The following is a 24,514-nucleotide window of genomic DNA, read 5'->3' on the forward strand; positions in this document are numbered from 1 at the left end:
AAAGGCAAAGTGAGAGGCATCTCTCAGCTAAATTATCCATTTAATAACTCATTTTCCTGTAATGTTACAACACGTTTGGGTGTTGAGGAGGGAGCCTTATAGGATGAGGTGACCTCAGAGAGATGCATAAAGAGAGCATTCAGGGCATGGAGCACAAGAGTCAACACCTCCAGCGGGTCTCCAGGACCATTTGGTTTGTTTTGAACATGTTTTAGCCCGTGGTCAGCCTTGCCTGGGCTCACCCAGACCGAGGTGGTGGTTCTGTAGGATGTGTAGTGTGACTGTGCTGCTGTTAATGCCCAGGGAAGGGAGCTGCCCATGGATGTGTGCGCAGACATCTCGTGGCGCTGGCTCAGCCCCTCCTGTCCCGTCTGCGGCCTGCGCTCACCCGGCCCGAGCGCTGCAATAACCACTTCAGGCAGGGTCTGCCTCCCCCCAGTTAGTCTCCCTCCACTTTTGCTCTGTAAATATTTGTCCACTCCACATCTATTGTTGGCACAGAGACATCAGTAGAAAGTTCTCTTAAGCCTGTGCTTGCATATTTGGATTCAGGCCAGTGAAAGTTAAACCTGATCGTCTTAGCCTCTCACTACCCCTGCTCCTTCTTTTTTTTTTTTTAGTAGTAAATGATGACTCTCCTCGAGATGAGCCAGATTTTCCTGGGGGCAGGCTGGCATTCCCCCAAGACATACACATTTAATGGCATGTGCCAGTGCAAGCAAACAGCAGGATAGAGGGGTTTTGTTCCTTTTGTACCCGCTATGTAATTTGTTCCTTGACACTTTCCCTACCCACAGGGGAAGGATGGCTGTTTCTCTATACAAGCCAGAGTTTGATTTATTTATTTATTGCCTTCCTTCCTCAAGCTGCCTGTAGCAGGCACACTGAATTTCCAAAAATGAAGGTGTTAATACAAGTATCGCTTACTGCCCCTCCTGTAACATCCATCCACTGTTACCCAAAATGAGAAATGCAATTTGGATGAGTCAGGGAATCTGCCCTGACTCAGACTAACTAATGTAGGAGTGTCTCGGGGTCATGCATATTTCTATTAATAGGGTCAAACTTGAGCAGGGAGCTCTGGTTTGATTTACCTATATTTAGCAGACACACCAATGCAGCAAACCAGCCAAAATAAACCTGGCTGAATTTTCTTTGAATTTGTGATAAAACAAAATAAAATACAGTCATTATCTAAAGGTAATGAAACATGTTCATTTTATTCCATGCTCAGCCAGCACATTAATTTTTATGTCATGTTGTGCTGTTGCAGTAAAAAGTGTTGAAACTGAACTATTTTTGTGTCTCATACACATCTCTTTTTTTCGTCACACAAATGAAACCACAGAGATCTCTCTTGTATTCTGGTCCTTTCAAAGTGTATGTGCAAGGACACTGGGAGAAGCTCTATCATTTCTCCTTCCTACCCTCTCAGTGGACTCTTGGTACAAGGACAAGTGAAAAAAATGTTTCTTACTGTTAAGAATAAGTTGTGGGCTTATTCAGTGAGATATTCTCACTGTATCTTTTGTAATACCAAGGTTTATTAGTCCTGGGTCTAGCAGAGTAATTCCATTTTAGAAAATCTTTGTGGTGCAAGGTTTAGAATGTGTTTGTTTTCTGGCTTCCAGGAAGGCAAATTGTCTTTAAATACAGTGAGTGAGGAAAAAAAAATAGCAAGAAATTGTATAGACTATCCTGGGAGCTAGGAAAACTGTGTAGGAGAGTAGAAAATATCTGTAGCAGACTGTATTGTGAGAAAACCCTGTATCCCAAGTCTCATATCTCTGGAATGGCTCAGTGAGAATTTCTCCTCAGCCAGTACGAGCTCACATTGCTCTATTGACCTTTTTGAGGTTCAATTCATTTACCCCAGCTGAAACCTGACCTTTTGTGTGCAGATAGCAAGGTGGCATAGAACTTCTGTGTCCAGATAGCAAGGTGGGAGAGAGCAGAGCAACACCTCCTAATCTCCACAAAGGCTTCTGAAGCAGATAAAAACAGAGCCCCTGCTTTGCATTCTGTAACACTTTAGCAGAACCAACAGGATGTGAAGCTGCTCTGAACAAGATCAGAACAAGGGTTACATGTTCCTGTAACCTTAAAAATACAGGTGACACTGATTTGTGTTCTCTTCTGAGCCGAAATGTTTGAGATGTAAGCAACCAAACAGAGACGTGGCCCAAGACACTGGGTCGAGTAGCACTGTCACCACGATTTGTGTTCTCTTCTGAGCCGAAATGTTTGAGATGTAAGCAACCAGAGACGTGGCCCAAGGCACTGGGTCGAGTAGCACTGTCACCAAAAAGACAGGAATAAAGATCATATCTGGGCACCAGCCTAAAAAGGTTCTATGGACTGTTAAACCAATTAGGGATCAGATAACATGTTCTCCCAGTCACTGGGATGGAGTCTGTCTGCCTTAGAGTAAAAACATAATTGTGCCATAACTAGAAATGCTCACTGTCAGCTTCATGTCATGTGTGAAACTCCGGATCCTTTTAATGGCTGTGCAAAGCATTAGGCTTAAAAAAAAAAAAACCAACAACAACAGAAAACCCCAACAAAAATCGGTAGTTTAAATCTTCCTGCCCTTTTTCAATACGAAGAGTGAACATAGATCTTGGAGCTCACCCAGAGGAAGTTTGGTATTTGATTTGAACATGCACAGTGCATCCCTAAAATTCAAACTTGTGGAGGCCAAGACAAATTCATCTTGCCTTGTAACTCTGTGTTACATGACAGCCAGATGTCATGCTCTCAGACTGCAAAACGTTTGCAGCAGAAATTGTCTTTGCAGCATGGCAAATGACCTTTCTGTGTTTTGTTGTTTGGTTTTGGGTTTTTTTTTTTTTTTTTTTCACTGCTAGGGCTTCACCTCCAGCCATTACTAGATTACTAGGCAGAGAACATGACACAAAGCTCAAGCTGCTGTGAGAAAATAGAATTTTATGTGTCCACACGTGCACCAGCTCTGAAGGATTGATACTGTTCATGTGTTTATTGGGTGTATATATGATCCATCTTCAGGCTGCACTGCAACAGTAAGTGCATCACTGCACAGGATCCCAGGGCCCCCTGTGATCTTCCTTGCTGATATGATTCTGTAATTTCCTCTTCCTTCGCATCCCTCAGTCTTGCTTGCAGCAGGAAGACTTAAAAAAAAAAAAAAAAAAAAAAAACACCACAGAGAAAAAGAAAATATGCTATTGTTGGATTTCTAGTCAACAATATCCTGGAAAAGCAGCATTGGCTGTTCCACTGAAAAAGTTGCTACAAGATGATGTCATCTGGCAGTAGGGACCAAAACAAGACAGGGTATTGCAGCAGCTAAAAATGACAATCTGCAATGCACCAATATTTAGGTTTCATGGTCCTACAAAGGAGTTTGGGAAAAGAGATGCAACTAAACACTGCTGGAGTTCTGGCTGCTTGCAGGGTGCACTGTGCCTGTATTAAGCACATAATTTGCTATAAGAGAAGTAAAAAAATACTACACCTGAACAGAAGCACACTGTTATATTTACTCAAAAATTACTTCTCTGCTTAATGCAGTGTTGCAATCCAAATGCATGTGGTTTATAAATAACCTTTTCTCTTTTTTTTGAATCGTTCTACTTTCTTTTAAACCCTTGGGAAACACTGATGGAAGATGTATTTGTGAAACTGTTTAGCAAAATGTTAATTTGAGATTTGCTTTCTAGGAGTCTGGTGTCATAATCTCCAGAGTCAGATGCTCAGTCAGATTTTTGCAGGAAAGGCTGTTTGTGTTGTGGAAGGCACCTTAGTACTAAGAGCAGAACACAGAAGGGATCACTGGGTCATTTGTAAGCTGTGCAAAAATTTATATGCAGGTTGGTTTTTTTTCTTGGAGAGTTGGCTGCTGAATTGCAGCCCTACTGGGCTTTGAAATGTGGGATCACCTCTCCAAGAAGGCTGTGAACAGCAAGTAAGAAAGTGAAGATCCATAGGGACAGAAGGCAGTATTTAATCCTCCTGCTAGAAGGCAAACACCAGGGCACACAGTGCACAAGGCAAGGCAGATGATGTTGTGGCTAAGGGCAAAGCACACAAAAATTACAGAAATATGTATAGATCAAGAACTGAGTTACCAGAATTGTTATGACTGTCTTCGACTTTTGATACGGTAAATATTATAATAGCTGTAATTTCCCATTTTATTCCCTTTTTTCTTGACAAGTGTTTTATGACACAAATAGCCAGAATACTTAAAAGTCTGATGAATGATTTCCAAAGACCCAGTGTCCTGGATGATTGCTGCCCTTGTGAGCAGGATCACTGAAACTCCCTGTGCAGGCAGCCAATAAATCAGCAGATCCGTGTGTAAGCATTAAAATGGTTCCCAAAACAGAGAGAAATTAACTGCCACAAGCCTTTTTTTTTTTTTTTCCCCTGTGCAAAGTGGGAGAATTGAAGCAGCAACTCAAATGAATTGAATGATTACACATTCCATAACATTAGATCTTACGGATTTTAGAGTGAGCCATGTTGCCTGGCCAGGGAAGATCTGTTCAATTATTTTTAAAGGCAATGTAGAATACCCAAGTGTCTGGGTGAATGATTATTTTAGGCTAGATAACTGTATCCCTTTCACATAATTCTCAGCTTCTTTGATCCAAATTTTAGCTCTGTTCTGCCTTTCTTTTGTCTGGTTTGGCTATGTGGATACTTGGATTTTCTCTAATATGCCTCCCCTTCAGCAAGCTTCTTAAGAATTTAAACTTCTCTGTTTTCCTTTTATGTTTGCTTCTTAATAACTCTGGTGTCTTTTACCTTGGATATAGCTAAACAATATTTAGTGTTATGTAATTGGAAAGGTGGTGGTGCGCAAGAACCCCTTAGACCTCATCCAAGCTGAATTTTAAATAGATTTAAATACTGGTAATTGAAAAACCAAGTAATGAAGTCTTCCTAGAATGTAATATTTCAGATGAACATAACGCTTTTCTTTTTATTATTTTTTAAAGCAAAATATTTAATTCCATTCAACCCTGAATTGTATTTTCTCTGAAATTTTGAAATTGAACAGGACACTAATTATTTTTTCTACATTTGATACTGTGGTTTGAAGCTTTTTGCCATTTGATTGCTAGGAACAGATTTTTATTGACTTCACATAGTAAATTGCTCATATAGATGCTACTTTTTCAGTTACACATGCTGGGATTATAAAAGATAGTGTGACCTGGGATAGGGCACAGTCTGCTCTACAGCAGTCCCTGTGAGTTATGCAATGTATGCACCATCTCAGTCTTTGCTTTTACAGATTATAATATTACATATTTCACTGTAGAGTCTGAAATCTTCAGGCTTTTTGTTGTTGGTGTAATAATACTTTTTTTTTATGTAGTGCTTTGCTGTTTTGTGCTGTTCTTGTGTTGCTCTCCAGGACTCTGTTTCGCTGTTGAGGTATTTTTGGCAATGTTTATCTCTGTTGTTTGTGTCTATGGACTGACTACTATTTCTATTTGTAGTATCTAAACTGGCTTAATTTATAATGTCTTTTGTTTGCTGCAGTCCTGAGTGTGAAAACACTTTTTCTTTTGGGAGAAGGTTATGGTCTGTGCAGTCCATCCTCAAACTCCCACTGAAGGCAGTGAGGGCAGTGCAGGGACAAACCCTACACATCAGGCACTGCTGATCTAGCAAGTCTTGGGAGCTAGGGTTGGTTGCCCAGAAGGACTGTGGTGTCCCCATCCCTGGAAGTGTTCCAGGCCAGGTTGGATGGGGCTTGGAGTAGCCTGGGATAGCGAGAGGTGTCAGAGGGACTGGAGCAAGATGATCTATCCAAGGCCTCTTCCAACACAAACCATTCCATGTTTCCATGAGTCTGTGAACTGGGATCCAGATCTCTGCCCATGCCACTGACTTCCCTAATTACTGCTTGTTTCATTTCTCCTGACTCTATTTCCAGCTACCATAGTGATTCAAACAAGGGGCATGGAGGGTGATCCCACTGAGTGTTTGGTTGTCTGATGATGAGAATGCCATCAGAAAAGGTGAAGAAAATGAGTTTAAATTCAGGGTTAAGGTGGAGTTGAACTCACAGTGCCTTGACAAGTGTTTGTAATAGGAAAGGTGGGTGGCAGTACCGTCTCTCCTGACCACCCTTGAAAAAGGATGAACTTCCTCAGCCTTCTGTCTTTAAAACCAGATTTAGAGCTCTGCATCCAAAATAAATGATGATGCTAAATTTTAGAAAAATATTAAAACTGAGGTTCATCCTTGTACTTACTGTGTCCTGCTACCTGACAATCGGCTGCACTTCACTTGGTGCACAGGCTTCTGTATCTCACCTTCTGGAAGTGCCTGCTTGTCCCGCTTGCCTCTGTAAGAAACTTCTGATTTTTCTTCTGTCTCTCACTTCAGTAAAATGCAGGGGGAATGTCCCTAATGGGTGAGATCCCTCTTCTTACCCCTTTCTCTGAGAAAATTCCTCCCCTAAAATGTATATTTTGTATTTTTGCTTCTCCATTGCCCAAGACACAAGTGGTTTATTAAGAAGATGAAAATAGATACAGGCTCTTGGAAATTCCTATTGTTCTTCAGAGAGATGACTGTAATGTCCAGCAGAGCAATGCCTGAGACCCATCTGTCAAGATAACAGCTGCTACTTTTTCCATAGTTCGTTTATAAGATCACTGAGATCAAAACTTCGAGATGGAAAAGACCTATTTTTAAGAACAAGCTGCGCTGTTAATAGCTCCTTTCCACTGTGGCTTAGAAGATGCTTTAAAGGCTTACTGAATGAAGCCTTTCAGGATATCCAAGGCAAAGTGCATTGGTTAATAATATTATTGCTGGAAATGCTATTGACTGGCTGACCTTGGTGAAACTACAATGCTTGTTTCACAGGGAATAAAATGAAGCTGAGTTATACTGACACAGCTGTCTGGTGACACAACCTATTCTTTTTGACATCCAGCTTTTTGCTGTGATCACAAATGTACACTATTCCATATTCTTGCAGGCTTCTGCTCTGGAGAATAGTTCCAAGTGCATGATTCAACGTAGATTTAAATTACTGAGATCCAGATCTCAAACTGTTACATGTATTTTTGTACTTTCATTAATATCAGGGGAACTGTGCCAGTTCATGCCAAAGAGAATCTGCAACATCAGGAATGATGAGCAAAAAATGGAAACAAACATGGCAAAAAAATAATCTCACAGTAATATGATTTCAGAACAAACTCAAAGTTTACTGGCAGAGTGATATTTATGACACTGACAGTGTATGCCTTGGAGCACATAAAACATTGTTTACATTGAAAACAATAGTGCAAAAATACTCTTATTTTTTGTGAAAGCATGTGCATTCCTAGTAGGTGGGGAGAGCAAACTGTACATCCATGGAAAGATTTGTCCCTTTGATGAGTGTATCTCATCTACCTTTTAAAATGAAGGTCTAGAAAAGTAAAATAAGACATTTCTCCACTAGAGTCCTGCAGCAAACAACAAAGCTTCTGCTCAGTAAATGCTGGATTTATCTGATGTTAACGGTAGGCTGAACTTCTGACAATACAATAAGGGTTTCCCAACATGTAACTTGTTAATGAACTCTTCTCAGAGTTCTTTCAAAGGGGCTCTTATGTTCTGTTATTCCTGCAGCAGGGTTGCTGAGTGTATTGGTACACTGCAAGTGACTGGGTAGATCTGTGGTCACCAAGTCTAAAGAACCTCATGCAACATAATCCACTGGAAGGCATTGGGTGCACAAATCAGAACCAGCTTGGTTTTAAGCTGCATTTTTTCACTAATCTTGACTGTCATAAAGTAATTTTGGGTGGAATTAAACTTGACTGTCTTTAGCTACCTAGAAGTCTACAGTCTGTCCATGTCAGTGAGGAGAGTGCAGCATCAAGATGCCTTTTCCATCCCAGCAAGGGACTCATCCCTTGAGTGAACCAGCAGTGAGTTCCACCTGATCACCCTGGAAACTCTGTGTGTTATGCTGGATTGAGGCCTCATAGTGGCCTCAAACTGGTGTCAGTGAAGTAATGTCTCATTTTTCTGCATGGAATCGCAGGCAGGAGGAGATGACTCCCCAGGAATTCTCCAAACACTTGTGAAGGGAGGGGCTATTGCATAATGCCAGCCAGGAAGGTTATACCACATCTCTAAAATAAGATATTACAGGGATGTCTGACCAGTCTAGATCAAAAAGTTGGACACCCTGGATGAAAAGCATTGGACTTCTGCATTATGTATGTTTTATGTACATATGAGATCATGGTGGAACAGCAGTGTCTGCCTCTGACTTACTTAGAGTATATGTAATCCTGGCATATTGACTGTGGCTGGCTGACATACTGGCTCAGTAAACACCCATTTTTATAAACTATTTACTTCTCTGGTTGTGTCCTGTATGTTTCTCTTTTTCCAAGAATGTTTTTCCTTTTCTCCATCTTGGTTAAGAATAGAGTCGCTGCTGAGTCCTTTGCATGATATTAGATGATTGCTGTGTTTGTCAAATGAGTCTCAGTAAAACACTCCCCTGTTAAGGAGCTGTAGCCATGCTGAGCATTAAGAAAGTGGGATGTGATAAAGAACCAAATAAACAAGGACCTATGGGAGAGAAAGAGCATTCATTCACCAGAGATGAGGGGAGAAATGTTATTTTTCAGTTCCAAATGCCCTAAAAGCCAACATGCCATCTTGATGTTAAGTGGTAACACATAAATAATATGCTTTTTTATGCTCAAATTTATTGTCTTTGGGCATGTCCAGAGAAGCTGTGGATTCCCTTTCTGTGGAATTGTTTAAGACCAGGCTGGATGGGGCCCTTAGCACCCAGATTTAGTGGAAGGTGTCCCTGTCAGGGAGTTGGAATGAGATGATCTTTAATGTTCCTTGCAACCTTTCCCATTCTGTGATTCTCTCCGTAGCCCCTCAATTCAGTGCCCTAGTAGAGATAGGTGGATCTGCCATAGGCTGTTGCTAGGTTAAGCCAAGGGAATCAGAAATGTTGCACTTAAATGAAGATTTTTAGCACAAATTTTATTCAGAAGGGAACATATTACAAGGCTGGACAACTGAAACAAAAAAAATGCCCAGTCTGAGAATAGCTTATCATTAAAGCACACCTAACTGCTGGTAAGACTGTCATGTTGGGCTGGAAGATGTTTCTTCTGGCAGTTTCTTCCCTGGAGCAGAGGAGGAATTAAGAGCCTGGTGCTTTTGCCCCAGGTTCTCTCTCATGTGATCTCAGAGCCATGCTCAGAGCTTGCAGAAGAAACCTCTGAAGATGCTTTTCTGATGTTTTTCCATGCTACCTGCCCCCAGATCTGTGTTGAGAACTCTGGAGTTCCACCTTGGGCCCTTCTGGTGCCTGAGAGACAGTGGCTGTCGCACTCACACCTATTTCATGTGGTTTAACCTGCTACACAAGTGTGTAACTTCCCAGTGGGAGGTCACCTGCACAGCTGTGTGTGTGCCACAGGCTAAAATGTCAAATCCACATCCCCACAACACAGACAACCATGAAACAAAAAGGGAGGAGGGAAGGAAATACATGTGGCATAGGATGAGACTGAGAATGAAAACAAGATAGAAAAAAAAGAGATGATTTTATTGCTCTGTTTTCATAGTGCACTAGGTGCTCAGAATTCTCTGGGCCAGCTCTGCTGCTTGTGTTTGTGTGGGAAATCTTGCAGTCTCTCTTCTTTGTATTACAGCCATGCTTGCACTGTTCTTTGTGCTTTTTGGGCTGCTACCAGAGGGTAGGGACAGAAAGACCCAGACTAGTGAGGAACATTGCGTCTCCCTGCAGACCCTGTGTTACAGGACATGGTGTTTGGGGATAGAGAAACAAGAGATCCAAAATATTTCTGTATTAATATATTCTCTCTAAAATGCTGCTTTAGACATCTATCGTCCCCCTCAGTAGCATTCCCACACTGACCTGATTCTGCCATGCTTATTCAAATGAAATTTGCCTTATGCTGCAGTACATGTATATTTTACAGCTGAACTTTGTAACAGAAACAGAATCAAACTCTAAAATAAAATTACTTTTTTTAAGGTGATGGGATACCAGAGGAATTGTTTTCTTTTTACAACTTATGTAGAATATGCTTAGTGAGCCCCATATCTCCCTTGAAGGTAAATCTACTTTTCCTTCTCTTAAAAGTATGCAAATCCCTAAAGCTGCTAGGACAGAATAATGCCTTTCAGCAGAGTGAACTAGACAATTGCAGGTAATTTTCCTGGCTGTGAAGTCGAGCTAAGTGCAAGGTTCTTTCATTTTGTCTTGTGGTTGTATGCAAAAGTGATTCATAGCCCATGGTGATGCATTATTGAAGAGTTGTCTGTTGTGTCTTCATTGCACGCTGTCAGCTGCATAATAAATAATTGATTGTGCTGCTCTTACTCCACATTAAAGATATATGAGTATCTAATACAGGAAGAAAATGAAGTAGCAAGGCTGCCTGTGTTCAAAAGATGAAGCATTACTGAAGTGTGCTGCAGTAGCAGGAACTGGGAAGTGCCCACCACCGCTATCCATTTCCCACTTCTTCACTTTGAGTCGGTTTGTCATGGCAACAAATGGCACATTCAAGTCCTTGCTGTTGCCTTTCCAGACAAAATGAAATAATTGTGGTAAAGGGCTGATATGCTGCAGAGTTGTGCTTATGCCCTTCCCCCTTTTTCTAAACTATTATCCCTCTAGACTGAAAATTCCCTTAAAGTATTAATAATTTTTTCTTAAGTGGCTGCAGACTGTCAGGAAAATGCAGTCTAAGACAGTAAATCCTTTTTTCCACATAAGACTTTTTTTATATTAAGCAGAGAAAATGTTAGCAGGATAAAACTGAGTGTTTGCAGTGATACTAAACCTCTGTTGTTGAGCCTTTCCCTGGAAAAGTGAGGCTTCCTTGCAGTTCAGTTGCCAAAGTGCCCAGACAGGACACAGTAAGGTGGTCCCTATTCCAACACAATGAAGAGAATAAAAGCATCTTCCAGCTCACATTCAACACTCTTTGTTTCCATTAAAATAGCCATCAGTAAAATTAATGAGACACAAATTTGTCCAGAAGAGTTTGCTTTGGAAGGCAAAGCAAGGAAATCAGAGTTGTGTGCTGCTCGCTGTGTTGTGGCAGGAGCAGGCTCAGGGCCCGGTTACTGGGAACTGTTGTTACGACAGAATGTGTAAAACAGTGAATTGAATTTTGAGATAATAATGACATTAAGATGGAAGAAGTGTGAGATGTCTGAGTGATGCACATCTGGATTCTGATGGAATGTGTTGGAGAGCTGAGTTAGGTCCTGGGAAGAAGAAACACAAGGCACCAACAGTATTTGCCTAGAAAACTGTTGCCCAGATCTCTGCGTTTAACACCAAGACATAGGGGAATTGGTTTTGTTCCTGAGGGAAACCACACTTGTTTCATCTGTGTTAGCCTGAGACTCGGCCACAAGCTAAGGTGGGAACACCGCTGAATGTAGGGAATGCTTTGCCACGGTATTTCGGAATTGAATTCTGAAGACAACTGATCTATTCTATTTCAGTGTAAAATGCAAATACAGGGGAGTTCTGCTGGTGTGAATCAATCTGAGATGTGATATGTGACTTTATGGATGTGTTTCTCCCACCACCACTTCAGGGATTGTGCTGAACTGTACCTTCCTCTGTGCATTGGGAAGGCATCAGTGTTCACACAAGGACTTTTGTGCGGTTACTAGAACCTTTCTGATAATATATCTTCCAGCCTAATAGTTGCATGTTGTAAATGGGGGGAAGATCAGAATTTCCAGGCTTTATGATATTCTCCTGACAGAATATGGATATATTTTGACATAGAAACAATATATTTTATAAAGAAAAAAATAAAACCTGAGATAAAAAATTCTTAACCCACAGCAACATAAATTCCTCAGAAAGTCCTAGGAACCAAACTGAAAGATATGCTCCTAACAGCACAAATTGATTAGAAGGCATAATTGGAAAGGCATTGAGCAGTATCAGAATATAGTCCCTGTCCTGAAGAGCCTCTGGTCTACATAAAATGAAATAGGATAGTGTCCTAGAAACTTCTGAATATCTGTCTCTCTTTCTGCTGCCAAAAAGTGTTCAGAAAGTAGCTGTCTTCAAGAATATGTATTGCCTTTACATTCTGTAGGTAATTACTGTTTGAAAAAATATGGAAATGGAGTACTTCCTAGATGGATGATGCTGGTTTTTGAAAGTCACCTGTTTAATTCAGTTTATCCCCTCAATACTTGTGAGGTAAGTGAATCCCATTGTACAGGATAAGAGAGAACAACTAGTGAAATCAAGACATTTGTCCTGGATTAGGATCTTCGTCTTCTGATTCCCAGAATTTGTCAACACTGCAGAGACAAATAATTCAGTAAACACTGGAGTCAGTGAAGCCTGGGTTCCAATTTTGCCTGTTTCATTTAGGGATGGATGGCTGAGTTCATACTGCCTCTCCAGGGCCCTATAAAATCCTGGCAGTCTAGCATTTGGTTTAAGGTACCTTTCCTTTTTTAAGATAGTTGACTGAGAATGATAAACAGTTCCAGAAGGTTATTTCAGCCCTAACATCTAAATCTAGGTGGGATGAATCATTCTTGGAGATACCCCTCTTTCTCCATTAACCATACGAGTAGCCTAGATGCCAGGTTGAGACCCAGTTTGTACCTTTGAAGTGGATAACATTAGCAGTAGAATTTACACATAAATTTTCCAGGTTCAGGCACAGAATCTTGACAGAATATCTGTGGATGGCCTCCATTGTTCTCTCTCCATCCATCCTTTGTGTGGATAACAATTTGGCCATGGTTTGGGGCAGGGTTTTGTTGGGACAATAGGTGTATTAGGTGTCTTAACAGCTGGGATGACTCCATGGATTTGTGCTGTGTGGTTGCTGATATTCCCACCTGAATTCTTCTCAGATGAAAGAAGAAAAGTAAGCAAAAAGAAACGTAGGCTGTGGTCCAGCCTTTCTATTCCTAACCTCTCTTCAATAAAAGAGTTTCTCTGATAACAAAGACTGAGCCTTTCTCTTGGTAGAAGCTCTTACAGGCTCTTCTTTCTACACAGAATGTTTTCATCACATGCATAGGATCTTAGTGTTGGTATGATCCCTATTCCTCTGCCAAATGTGGTTGAAATTGGCTCAAAGAATCACTCACACATTATTAGGCAAGTGCAGGCAGTGTCATTTCATTAGCCCTCTCCCCTTAGGAAACAGACTTCAGTGATGGGATCTTAGCTAAAGCAATGCAGTGTTAAAAAGCAGTGCAGACACAGCTGCAGGCACACCTGTGTTTTAGTAAGAAGTAATAACTTGTGTTGAACCTCTCCTGAAGTTGTGTTTTCACTGCCCAAATGGCATTATAGTCCTGGCAGTTTGGGTGAATCTGATGGTCTTGCTCCTTAATAAAATGATCCAGCTACTCTTTAATCTGCAGCTTCAATGAGCTGAACATCAGTGATTCAGTAGGACCCATGATCTGAAATGTCTCCTTTTCTACATCCATTTAATTTTTAAAACCTGGTTTTCAATTAGGATGTCTTGTAGATCAGAATGTTTTCAAATCCAAGCCATATTCTGATAACCAAGTTTGTACAATTAATTATTTTAATATGATGATTGTTCCCTTTCAGAAACATAAGGGTTTTTTTACAAGTAGCCTTATAGGCATCTAGATGTCCTTGCTCCGTCAAAACTCTTATTGATTGTTCTGACTTGCAAAACAATGTTGTTGCTGTGTTCCAGATTGTGGGGTTTTTTTCTCCTTGCTATTAGCTAGATAAATAAAGATGTAGGCTAAAGATGGGCATCCATCCTTGTTGAAGAATATTAACTAAATCAATTTTTTCACAAAAAAAAAAATCAATTGGTGCATTAGCAAGAGAGAAAATAAAGCATTGTGCTGTTTTAGCTCCCAGGAGCCTGCAGAGCTAACTCTAACTCTCATAATCAGAGATAAAATGGTCTAAAGTTCACATCTAAATCCACATCAGAACTTCTTCAGGGCACATGGAGTCTCTGACTCATTTCCAGACTGGATGTGCATTTAAAGGGCACTCATGTAAAAAGTGACCCTCCTGCCAGAGCTTCAGTGAATACAGACACATTTGACTCTGCATTCCAGTTTGTCTTCCAAAAGCAGTAAGGTGATGGCAGAGGAAGTTACATTTGTGAATCCATAACCTCATTAATTTTTAGTTGTTGCTGAAAACAGGATGTTGCTGTAAATATAGCAAAGCCTGATTTCTTCTACAAGGCCTAACACATCTTCTATGGGCATTTTCTAGTGAAATGAATTAGTTCTTTAATGGTGTATCAAACTAGGAAGCTCATGAGAAGATGGAAATGTTGCTTTAAATGGGAAACATTGTCCAGGAGCTGTTGTCAGAATCTCTGAAGAGTTAATTCTGCTTCTATCGCTAGTTTGATGTGGGGTGTTTCATAAGCCATCAGGACTTTAAGCTAAGAGCTTTAATAGGATTTAGTTGCAAAGTGAAATGAATGCATAAAAAAGTGTTGTGGAACTTTGCATCTGAATCTGAACTTTCAGATTGAGGCTATTTTATAATAAATATCTTCTTTACATCCTAGGGCTAATGTGAAGAGTAATTAATGTTTGCGTACTGCTTTGAAGATGCAAACTGTAATGGCAATACTAAGTTTTGATATTAAAACTATTTAATATTGGGATTCTGTAATAGTCTTCTTCCAATTCATAGAATCATAAGGTTTTATGACGTGTTTAAAAATAAAAGTGCTCTGAGGAAGGACTGTCACTTAAATTTAAGATCAAATACTTCAAAAAGGATTATATTATATGCCTGAGAGTTCCCCCTGAGCTGCTTCTCCCTGCCTCCCCTCCCCCAGTACAGGCTGAATTTCTGTATTATAAATGAATCCATCTTGATCTGTAGCTGGAAAACCTTGTTCAGGAGCTTCTGTGGCTTCCCAGCCTGCCTGCAGGGTTTGTGGATATCACTGAGCTGATACATTGCACAGTATATGTGAATTTCCCCCTGTATTGGTGAGGTCACTCCTTGAGTTCTATGTCCAATTCTGGCCCCTCAGTTCAGGAAGGACTTTGAGGGGTTGGAGTGAGTCCAGAGAAGGGCAGTGGAGCTGGGGAGGGGTCTTGAGGGTAAATCCTATGAGGAGTGGCTGAAGGAGCTGGGAGTGTTAGTCTGGAGAAAAGGAGGCTCAGCTGGACCTCATCACTCTCTACACTTCTCTGACAGGAGGGTGCAGCTGGTGGGGATCAGGCTCTGCTCCCAGGGAACAAGGGACAGAACAGAAAATGGCCTCAAACTGTGCCAGGGCGGGTTTAGGTTGGACACTGGGAGAAATTGCTTCACAGAATGGGTAATTAGACATTGGAATGAGCTGCCCAGGGAGGTGGTGGAGTCACCTGGATGTGGTACTCAGTGTCATGTTGTGTTTGACAAGGTGGTTTTGAGTCAAAGGTTGGACTCAGTGATCTCAGAGGTCTTGTCCAACCTCATTGATTCTGTGGTTCTGTGATTCTATGTACTTGCATCGCAGCACACATACAACACTTCACTATTTTACTCTGAAAAACTAAAGGATTATATCAGGCACTAATGATAATGGTTATGAAACATTCCTGATGGGCAGGTTGCTCCATAGTTTTCTTTCTAAGGCCTTGAGCACATGCATAGGTGTGTCTGAAAGACCAACTTGGACAAATGTTGGACTTGGCTAATGGCTAATTTGCCTTAATACGGCATTTGATTTTAATATTGATGTAAAATATCTGGACAGAGAACCCCACTGGAATAATCAAACACTGTGTGCTCATAACTGCAAGTCAAGAACTCCATTGCCACTGATTTAACTACTAATGAATTTGGAGACATCTGTGTCTGAGCTGTTGTTTGGACTGCCCTTTATTCATTGCACAGAAATAGGCACTGCTGGGATGTAATTCATTATGTCCTAATGTACATCCCTAGATTTGGTTAGATGAATTGCTCCCTGAAAGTGCATTTTTCTCTGACTTGATTATCTGTTTTCTCTGAGTAATTAGCTCAGAAGTAGCTGGCTACATCTTAGAAGCCTAAAAGTTGGCAAAATGAATCCTACCTTTTTAGTTTCAGTTTTTCATTCTGGTACATCTCTTCATATTTACTTTTGATTCCTAGTACAGACTTTTTAAGCAAAATATGCCTCTTAACCTCACTTCCTGGTCAAACCACGACATTGTTATTGGACAAAAATTGATGGTTTTCGCTGAAAAATAAAATTTATGCATCAAGCTGATCTGTTAATATAACTGCTTTAATAGAAAGAAGCTAGTAAGACTGTATCTTTGATACTGGATCTTAAAGACCCTTTTTCTCAGCATTTTCTTTCAAAGCTGGACTTGTTAATGTTCTTTGCAACCAGAGTCTTTCTCAGATTAATTAACTTCTCTTTGTGCAACCCCTTGCATGGAAGAGTCATGTTGTACGCCCACAACATGGCTCTACAGCACTACAAAGAAAGGATTGATTCTAACATATAAATATCAGCCCAACTTTGCAATATCCAGAGTAAAGCGTTTTAAGTACCAGGTACTTCTAAATTGAAAGCTACTGTTATCAGCCACAATTTGAAAAGAGAAGGAGAATAGCTGATCATGTAGGGCTCTGTGAAGGTTTGTCCATTTGCTGAGGAATCCGAGCATGTGCTCAAAACCCATGGATTGAAACAGTGCCCATGCAAAGGAACAAATCACATCTTCTGTGACCATCTCTGAATGTAAACACAAAGAACAAGGGTAGTAGAACATTTATAGAAATGTCTTTGCTGCTTTCATATTTGTGACTGTAGAGTCTCTCCTGTTCTCCCTGTATGAGGAAAGAGATGCAGTTGTCACGTTGAGTAGAGGTTTTACACACATGGTGTGGGATGGCTCTGTTTGTGTAACAACATTATTAGGGGCAGCCCTGGATCAGGCACCTGTCTTGGGATTCTCTCGTCTGCTGCCTCCCACTTGTTCCTTGCCTGCTTTTATCCACTTAGGCAGGGAGCTCCACTGTGCAAACAACAGCTCTTCTGTATGTCTGTGCAATGTTTGGTGCAATATGGGTCATAACCTGTTGCTTTGAGAACAGTAAAAATAATTTCCATTTTGGAGCCTAAATTACAGGAGGGCAAAGGTAGCAATATGGTACCACTGCAATTGCCTCTCCTGCCTTTTGAATGAGGCTTTACAGTAAAAATGGAAATGAGCAGCTGATGTGACCAAGACACTAATTTTTCACTCTTTCCCTCTCCTCCAGCACTTAAATTTAGATATATCTCAGACTGAAACCATGTGTCTTGTTTTGGCAGGAATGCTACAGAATGGAAAGAAGTTTGATTCCTCCAGAGACAGAAACAAGCCTTTCAGGTTCAAGATTGGCAGGCAAGAAGTCATTAAAGGATTTGAAGAAGGTGTTACACAGGTATTAATAAATTGTTCCGGCTGAACCTGGAGCTGGCTGAAGAGTGTGTGAGCTCAGCAGTGTCCAGGGCAGTGGTGACAAGACCAAGTGGAAATCACAGTGAAGGATATGGAGTGTTTTTGTGAAAGCATGGTGCATTTGAGCACAGTATTTCCTGTAGTTTCCATCCATCCATCCATCCATCCATCCATCCACCCACCCAGGGCTATCCCCTGTTCACGAGCCTTTCCCCCTGGTATGGATTTGGGAGGGGAGAGGTGAAGTCCCCTCCCCAGGTGCCATATAAGCCCTGTCCCTCTCCCACGGGCAGCTCCACAGACAGACAGACAGCAGTGGCCTCTAAAACGCTGAGGTGGCAGCTTTTTATGGAGTGACCTCTATTCAGCTCCTTCATAGAAGCCCAGGCTTCCCTTTTTGCTGACATCTATGACCCAGCTACAGATTCTGACCCTGACTGAATAAGGTACCAAACTGCACTGTTACATTTTTACAACTTCAAACTCCCAGCTACAAAACATTCACTGACCAGCCCTCTGCTGAGAGAAAGAAAACTGCCCTCCATTAATTGTGGTTTGAGTACCAGCACAGTAAAAGCCCCACAATACAATTCACTGCCAGGTCTTGCTTTTTGTGCAGTGCTGTGAGGGCCCCCACACTTGAGGAGTGTGATCAGGCTGCTCGAGAGCACGAATGAATGAGATCAGGGTGCAGATTTCTCCTGACTTCCCATTTCAGGATCCAAGAGCTCAGTGTAGGAGGCAACTGTTCAAATACTCTTACAGGAACAACTTTAACAGGAACAAGTTCTTATGCTTAAATAGAGAGAAGGGAAGAATGCAAAATGAGAAACAATCCACTGAGGAATGATGCAACTATGCTTTTCCAGAGAGGGGTGGAAGAGACAAGGGTTTCCAGCCCTATGGAGAAAGCAGTGCAAGCATTCCCTTCTCTCCAGCCAGAGAAGTCCATGTGAGGAATCCTAGATTATGAAAAATACCATCTTCCTCTGAAGGATTTGAGTTGGACTGTTTATTATTTGCTTTGCAGAAAGGCCTAAGAGAGCTCAGGACTGCAGAGCTGTGGGAAGCAGAAGTCAGTGCAGATAAAGCAGCATCAGCAAGCACGGGGTGAATCAATTCATCCCTTCCATGACTGCTCTCACTCCCCAGCTCTTGTGCCTTAGAAAATAAGTGGCCAAGAGCCATGCCAGAAACCCGTGTGGCCACACGCTGCCCTCCTGCTCCTCCTAGTGGATCTCTGACACAAGTCGAGCTCGTGGCTGTCTCCTTCCAGCCCAGGGTTTGAGGGATTTGGGGAGTGTGCTGGACTGAGTCTCTTGGCACAAGGCAGTTCCCTATGTCCGGCACGCAGATTTCACAAACCTTGGTGTAATGACTCAGATGTCAGCAGGGTCTGCATTTCTCTGCTCAGCTTCTCAAAGTTCAAGTTTGCCTCATCCCTAAAACCCCAGGCATGACCTACCAGCTACCTGCTTTGCAGGGACACATCCAAGCACTGCACGGCCAGCCCCATACAAAATCTCTGTGGGGACCAGGGGAGTCATCAGCTTGGACATCCTCAGCCCCATGCCCTGAGTACTCCTCGAATGTGGGAAAGTTCATATCCACATTTTTCTTCTACCCAAAGTAATTGACTCTCCAGCTTTGTATATTTTATAGAACCTGAAAATATTCTCAACCAGGAGGTATCATATAATTTGTAGTCCAGTGATGTGCTCAACTTTGGGAGAGAGGTCTGAGTTAAAATCACTGCTTCAGATCAGGGGATGTTTCTTGGCCAGTGAATATTCCATCACCAGTGTGTGGTGCATGAACAGCAGTTTGAAAATGTTCCAAAATACTCAAAAGATAACTCCAGATCTCAGTGAGCAGTTCAGAGCCACGTTCTAGTGAGGGAAATTAGGATTCCTGCCCATCCAGAGGCAAGGGCTCTCTGCCTGGATAAGTAGCATAAATGAGTTGTCTGCCCTGGGGCTTGGTCTGAGTTTAAGGAAATAAGTGCTGAGCCTGGCTGTGTTGGGCACTGATCTCTCATGAATGGAGAGCTTTGAGGGCCTTTTCCCAGTGCCTGCTGATGGTGTTCCTTGTACCCTGTGCTCTGCAGGAGGAGCTGAGACCTCCTGCAGCCTGTCCCAGCATAGGCAGGATGGACCATTGTGTTAAAAAGACTTTTTGTCACTTCCAGACTGGTTCTGGCAGTTTAAGTAACTGTTGTGAGAGGGCAGATCATTGAGGAGGCCCATTCCCACGTGTAAGCTGTTTGTGGCAGCTTCAGTTTGAAGTAAAACCACTTGGATTCAGAATCATAGAGTGGCTTAGGTTGGAAGGGACCTCAAAGATCTTCTTCCAAGCTCCAGACTCAATAACCTTAAAAGTCTTTTCCAAACTAAACAATTCTATGAATCTGGTGATCCCAACACTCCTTGATTCTGTAAATCTGCCAGGTAATGACTTTTGTTTTGGTTTTTTGTTTTGGCTTTTTTTTTTTTTTTTTTGTTTGGTTTTTTTGTTTTTTTGTTTTCCTCCTAATCCTGTTTTGTGTGTTCTCTTTTCCTTTCTCCAACGTCCAAAACGCAGATGAGCTTAGGACAGAGAGCAAAGTTAACCTGCACACCTGAGATGGCCTATGGAGCCACAGGCCACCCTGGAGTCATACCTCCCAATGCCACGCTCCTCTTTGATGTGGAGCTTCTCAGGTTAGAGTGAACCTTCCTGAGGAGTTGGCTGGAGACATCTGTTAATAACCATCCATTCCTTCCTGCCTTGCCAGCAGCAGGAGGAATCTTCACTGGAATCCCAACCTTCCCTGCTCAAGCTGTCCTGTCAGTAGCGCCTGACTCTTGGTTTCCTATGCCTTCCTTCTCTTTTATAACTTTGTGGTGTCTGTATTTGCCTTTTATTAGAAGCTTTGCTCTGAGGAAGAATGTCTCCCGGTGTAACATTTCCGAGTTGTACATTTTATTGAATTTGCATGTACGAAGAATTCACGGTGATGACTGAAAATATATATAAATATAAATATATATATATATATATTCCTTATTGAAAGAACCACTGCCTTACTGTACACTTAAACCAAGAAAAAATAACCACAAAAGGTGCTCAAAAGACAAAAATCCAATGTACGCCTTGTACATGAACGGGCATTAGCCAAACAGAGTTACCTGCGCTGCCACTTTTCTCAACTTGTACGTTCTGCTTGCTGCTGTTTTAAAAAAATACTGTCTCATTTAAGAATTATAAGTATATATATAAAACAATAAAATCTTGATACTTTACCATTTCTCATCCTGTTTTTCTCTTCTGGCTACCAGGATGCTCTTTACTGTACAAGAAGTTTGTCAATCGTCAACCCATTTTTTGTTAATTATTTCTCTTATATGAAATACATGTAGCTCCATGCACTGCTTTTATTAGAGATGGCCCAGTGGAAGATCTTTGTGGGACCAGAGGTACCAGGGACATGCAAGTAAGGGGTGCTGGGACAATTTCCCCTTTTCAGTTTCTCCATTTCCCCTGCCTCTATGGCCCCTCAACTCTGGCCCCTCTATGGCCCCTCAACTCTGGCCAAAATTTGGCTGCTTGAAGAGATGGAAAGTGCAGCTTGTCAAAGACATGCAGTGCTGGTCTAATTCTGTGCCTTCACAACAGCAAAACTAGTGTAATATTTTCTACTGGAGCTGAGCAAGGCTAGAAAAGAGCAGCATTATGTGCATCCACCTTTCAAAAGAAATCTGAGCTGTGGGATGATGTGGCCACCGAACACTCCGGGGTTTTTTGGCTGTAGCAGCTGCTGCTGTTTACAACGCCTGAAAACTGACTGTGCACTGGGCCTCTGGCACTTGAGACTCAGCAATATTTATTTCATTTGCTGCGTAATTGAATTCATGAAATGCTGGCTTTTCCTCTGGAGGCAGGAAGATATATTGGCTGTTACTTACCTGAATTTGGGAGCAGGACCTCATCAGCAAGGTCTGTGCTGTTATTTTGCCTTGTCTGATTTCCATTAGGCTCATTTTTCCTCTTCTCTGTAGAAAACCAGGGTCGTGATGTTACTTTTATTTAACTTGAATATAAACTATTTGCATTACTTTCTACTAACAGATGTTTTGATGGTCATATTTCAAAGACTTGTGCTGTTTCTGTATCTGTGTAAGGAGAACACTCCCAGCATGAGCAGTCAGACAGCAAAGCTACAGAGATGACCCCAGGTGACACTTCTGGAGTTGGGGAGAGGGAATGAGTACAGAGAAGCAAGACTGGTGATCTGGCTGGGGACAATGGCTCGTGGTCTTCTCCCTTCAGGTGTTCATTTTACCCACAGAGATGCATTTATTTTAGCTTGTTAATTAATAAACCCATAAATCCATATCTTACAGATTTTTATACACTGAGTAAATTTTTTTCTTACTCTGCTTTCCGTAAAGAAATGAAGGGATTTTCAGAACCCCTTTTTTGGTGGAAATCTCAGGTCACTGCAGCAGCTGGGTTACACCTCCACTAATAGTTCTTTTATTTAGGGCATGCTAATTTCCTGTTAAAAATTGGTAATTGGATCTGTCAGGATCTGATGTCCACCAGCTTTCCCAAATAATTTCAAAATGTTCTGCTCTACTTTGCCAGGGCCTTGGCCTCTGTTGCTGGCCTTCCTTTCACCACTGTGTCACAAACTGTACTTCCCAAAGTCTTGGTTAAAGGTGGTGTGGCTGTGTTGTGCCTGTCAAACACAGTTTGATTCAGCACATTGATCTAAGCTGTTCCTATCAATGGCCCAATTTAAGTTAATTGCTTATTAAAAAACAAAAAAAAAAAAAAAAAAAACCCAAAGTGTGATAGAATCACAGAATGGTTTGGGTTGAAAGGGACCTTAAAGATAATTTAAGGTCCTTCCATTAAACCAGGTCATTCAAAGGCCCATCCAGCCTTGCCTTGAACACACCCAGGGATGGAACATCCACAACCATCCTCACTGGAAACCTTTGCCAGTGTCTCACCACCCCTCACAATAAAGAATGTTTTTCCTAATCTGTGATCTAACTCTGCCTTCTGCTAGTTTGAAGCCATTCCCCCTTGTTCTGTCACTCCATATCCTTGTAAATAGACTCTGCATCTTTCTTGTCAGCTCTCTTCAGGTACTGGAAGGCCACAGTTAGGTCACCCCAAAGCTTCTCTTTCCCAGGCTGAACAATCCCAATTCTGCCAGCCTTTCCTCATGGGAGAGGTGCTCCATCCCTCTGTTCTCTTTTCCAGGCTGAGCCACCCCAGCTCTCCCAGCCTGTCTCTGGAGCACAGGGGCTCCAGCCCTCAGAGCATCTTCATGGCCTCCTTTGGACTGATTCCAACAGCTCCATGTCCTTCCTGTGTAAGGGGCCCAGAGCTGGATGCAGGTGGGGTCTCACCAGAGAGAGATGCAGGTGCTGGTCTCACCAGCACCTGTTTTGGGCCCCTTTCTGAATGTCCCAACAGCAAATGGCAATGCCAAGGATTGTGTGAGTGAGCCTGGAATGGCCCCATGCTCCCTCCATCCCCTCTCGGCCGTGCTTGGGAGCTTCTGCTGCATCTGTGGCAACGGGCAGGGCATGGCTCTGCCCTTCTGCTCCTGCGGGTTTCTCACCAGCACATTCCTGCTGGGCTCTGAAAGCTGATTGTACTTATCACCTCTATCTGCAGAGCTGCCACTGTGCCCTTCCTTTCTGCCCTCCCAGCACAAACCAGCCATTACCCACTCTGTAAAATCCTTATTACAGCTGGCTGATGAAGCTCTCCCTCACCGCCTCCTCCCTGCGGAGACCTTGGTTCGAAACAGGGACTATTACATTTTTCATGCCAATTTCATTAAAAAGAAAAAAATCTGAAAGGAAAACTAATTGTGCTTTGTAATACTTAGGGAAATTAAGTCTTCAAGGAAATGGAATCTTCAGCTCTTTATTTGACTGCGAATGCGTTAATTTATTTAATTGTATCATCGATCAACAGAGTACATATAATTATTACCCCTGTATAATAGATTGGAAAAAGTTTACTGTCATTGCCTGTGTAATCAGATATACTCTTGTTACTAATTTCTAAACAGATTCATTGAAAAAAAAAATGACCTTCAAGTCTTAATTTCATGCCCTATTTCCTGAAAAATTAAATGGGAAGTGAGCACACAAAAAACCAGCACAGATGCAGAGTGCGAGCCTGGTAACATCTGCTTTATTTGCTGCCCCTCTGCCATTCATGAGCTGAACTCATTTCCCTGTTCTTTGATATTACATTTCAAACAAAATCTTGAGTAGATCTCATCAAAACAGTCCTCCGGGCATTCCATTTCCATTCCCTCTGTCTTGCAGGTACAAATTATTATTTCATTTTACATGTGCAGGGACATTGAAAGCCCTGAACAGGCACTGGGAGAAAAACTATGAAATGGAATATTTAATGAAAGGCGGCAGCTGAGCTCTCAGAGAAATCAAAAGCTGCTGATCTTGAGGATTCATTGAAGGAATTTTTATTAATCTTATTACCCTAAAGAATTGCTTTTTATATATGTTTTTCAAACAGCACCAAATCCTCATCAAAACAGACACCGCAGTGCAAGCACCATGCTCTCTGCTATTGACAGAAGCAATGTGGTATTTGCATATGATATAAAACAAGGCTGGCAGCATGCAGCACCATTATTGGCACTCTGGTATTTATTATCAGTGTTCATTATTTATCAGAGCCATAAATCCAGCATGGCAACAAGCACCTCCAGTTCTCGTTTCAGCAAGGAGCCTTCTCAATGCCCAGCAGTTGGTATAAATGATTTCAGTTATCCAAGTGTTTGGTACACGGATGAGTACGTATATACATGGCACATATAAATATATATATTTATATATATAAAATATACATATTTGGGGGCAGAGCAGTTTGTAACCCTTGAAATATATATATATGGATGCTCATATAGATGAAATATATGGATGCTCATATAGAAGCAAATCCCCCAGCAGGATTTAATTCATTTAAAGATTTTTAATGCAGCCTGGTTCTTGCCTGAGAGCTCTTGGTTTGT

General features: G+C 41.7%; 1 protein-coding gene across 2 annotated transcripts in view; it reads left to right on the forward strand.

Annotated features, from left to right (window-relative positions):
• FKBP1B (FKBP prolyl isomerase 1B) overlaps window positions 1-20,747 on the forward strand; it is a 45,040-nt gene extending 24,293 nt beyond the window's left edge. For both annotated transcript variants that reach the window (XM_041480970.1, XM_041480971.1), the window contains 2 exons: window positions 17,337-17,449; window positions 20,047-20,747. In XM_041480970.1, the coding sequence (XP_041336904.1) occupies window positions 17,337-17,449; window positions 20,047-20,175 (242 nt within the window). In that variant the 3' untranslated portion in view covers window positions 20,176-20,747. The remainder of the gene's footprint in view (window positions 1-17,336; window positions 17,450-20,046) is intronic.
• The last annotated feature ends 3,767 nt before the right edge of the window (window positions 20,748-24,514 follow it).

Source organism: Pyrgilauda ruficollis, unplaced genomic scaffold, assembly GCF_017590135.1.
Source record: "Pyrgilauda ruficollis isolate IOZ18807 unplaced genomic scaffold, ASM1759013v1 scaffold54, whole genome shotgun sequence".
Lineage (NCBI taxonomy): Eukaryota > Metazoa > Chordata > Aves > Passeriformes > Passeridae > Pyrgilauda > Pyrgilauda ruficollis.